We start from the raw sequence: 2700 nt of genomic DNA, 5'->3' as shown, positions 1-2700 counted from the left end.
GTTGACCCACCCCTAATGTGGAGACTGTTAGTCTGACCTAATTAGACACCCACTGCTGTTGCCACACCCACAGTTATTTCAACCAATCACATCCCGGTGTTATTATTAGTAGTTTGTTTGTTGTTTCATTGTAACTTACATGTAATCGAGTGAAGTGAATAAACAGTTGAGTTATTGTTACCGCACGGTGAACTTGTCTTCTCGATCTCTCTCCGGGTTTCTACCCACAACCGACTCAACTCACGTGCCCTTGCGCACATTTGGTGCCGAGACCAGGATCAACGTACTTTGGAGGAAATTCTACAACGCATAGAAACATGGCAGAACGAGTTAAACATTCTGCAAGTAGAAGAGGACACCGTGCTCAAATGACGAGACAGTTACAAAAAGCCACTGACATCATGTCCAAAGATGACCCATTGACGCAACATGAAAAAGACGTTCTCATCGCAACGCATGAAGATATTACATCAAGATTGGAGCAGATCAGAGCATTGGATGAAGAAATTCTCAAAAGAGCCGACGAAACAGAGTTCGACAATCTATTTCTTGATGCAGACAACTACGTCATTGATATCAAAGAAAGAATCGTGGAGATAAGGAACTTCATCCAACGCGCCGATACACCAACAACGCCAACAACACAGACATCATCTGAAATGTCAAGCACGTCGTTCACAAGTAACAACTCAGCGTCCAGAAGACGAACTGTAAATCTACCTAAACTAGATCTCGAAGAATTTTCAGGTGATATTCTTTCTTGGCAAAGTTTTATCGACACGTTTGAAGCAGCTATAGACAAGGACGACATGTTGGATGAGGTAAATAAATTTCAATACCTACGAGCACATGTAAAGGGAGAAGCGGCTAAAGTAATCGAGGGATTACAACTGACAAACGAGAACTACAAACACGCCTTAGAATTACTAAAACGACGTTACGGACTGAAACATAAAATACGAAATGCATATATGAAAGCACTTTGGGAATTGCCAAAACCGTCTAATGACTTATCCTCACTAAAGTTTTTCTACGACAACATGGAGAGTTACAGAAGAGGCTTAGAAGCACTTGGGAAGAGCGAAGACTCGTACGGAGATTTCCTCATACCTATCATCCTAGAAAAACTTCCAGGAAATTTCCGTCGAATCATCACTCGCGACCATGGAACCGACGATTGGTCATTTAAAAATCTACGTGAATCTGTGTGTAAGGAGATCGAAGCAATGGAGGCTGGCGAAATCTCTAACAATTCCGTATCGTCTTTCGCCTACAACGAATCGCCTATGCGTAATGTACAGTTCTCTGCTCAAGCACTTCACACCAACACAAAAACTCGCAAACCAGATTGTGTTTTCTGCAGTAATTCACATCGTCCCTTCGATTGCACGAACGTAACCGACCATATGCAACGCTTCGAGATCATCAAAACGAAAGGACTATGTTTTAATTGTTTAAGCAAAGGACACTCTTCGCGATCTTGTCAATCTGTCTTTAAATGTCGGAAATGCGACAGCAAACACCACACTACGATTCATCATGCGTTCAAACAATCGCCAAAACTATCGAAACCAGACACTTCAAGCAATACCAACAGCCAGAAAATCCACGCTAATTCTGTGTCAACCGACCTTCAATCAACTAGCGGCAACGTACTTCTCAAAACGGCGATTACTCAAGTCTACTCGGATAAAGCATCGGCCGACGCAACAATCCTATTTGACGAAGGAGCTACAAGATCGTTTATCTCTGAGAAATTAGCCGAACATTTACACCTGACGCCAGACGGACAAACATCGGTCCAAATCTCCACCTTTGGCAATAAGAAATCTGCGCCGAAAAGGCTCAATTACGTAACGTTGACGGTAAAAACAACATGGGGGCCCGATATATCAATATCTACGTTAATTGTTCCTGAAATCTGCAATCCAATTAACAATCATATTTGTCCAGCTGTACTGAATTTACCGCACATCAAAGGACTCCAGCTAGCGCATCCTGCTGTAAACCATAAATATTTGAACATATCTCTTTTGATTGGTGCCGATCATTATTGGTCATTCGTGGGCGACAAAACCATCAAAGGCAACGGGCCGACCGCTGTTTCATCTCGTTTGGGTTACCTACTCTCTGGACCAACGTCACGTGATGCGTCATTCCCAACTGACGTCACCAGCTTTCACGTGAACGCATATTCACCAACTGACGATCCCGTAACTAAACTCTGGGATTTTGACACCATTGGCATTCGTGAACCTGCCAACACGGACTCTACTGATGACAAGGCAGACGAATTCGAAACGTTTTGCGAACAGAATATCGAACAACGCGACTCAACTCACGTGCCCTTGCGCACATTTACTGTTAGTCTGACCTAATTAGACACCCACTGCTGTTGCCACACCTAAAGTGGGCGACCCCATGACATTATATTTTAAAACATGCTGACCCCCCCCCCCCGAAAAACAAAGAAACATTAACAGTTTTGGCTCTGACATGATTACAAAATGTATGATGTGCATTGAAAATATCGTGGTTTGCCGTAATTTTTAGTGTTTGCATTTAATAGACCAGTCACCTTAGGAGGGGAGGGGAAGCATAAAGCCAAAAAAAACGACTACAGAAAAGGCTGCAGGAAGGAGGGAAATCTATGCTGCTAAAGATAGTAAATAAAAGCAAAACTGTGGAGTACTCACTTGA

The 2700-nt window shown here is 42.9% G+C and overlaps 1 protein-coding gene across 1 annotated transcript; it reads left to right on the top strand.

The window, feature by feature from the left end:
• The first annotated feature begins 317 nt into the window (after positions 1-317).
• LOC146734705 (uncharacterized) lies at positions 318-2378 on the top strand. Its single transcript, XM_085507610.1, has one exon. It carries the CDS (start codon positions 318-320, stop codon positions 2376-2378), a length of 2061 nt encoding a protein of 686 aa, XP_085363736.1.
• Positions 2379-2700: the final 322 nt, after the last annotated feature.

Source organism: Saccoglossus kowalevskii, chromosome 14 (assembly GCF_978046115.1).
Source record: "Saccoglossus kowalevskii chromosome 14, keSacKowa6.1, whole genome shotgun sequence".
NCBI lineage: Eukaryota > Metazoa > Hemichordata > Enteropneusta > Harrimaniidae > Saccoglossus > Saccoglossus kowalevskii.
The sequence above is the reverse complement of the archived record's forward strand: the minus strand, read 5'-3'. Positions and strand labels throughout refer to the sequence as shown.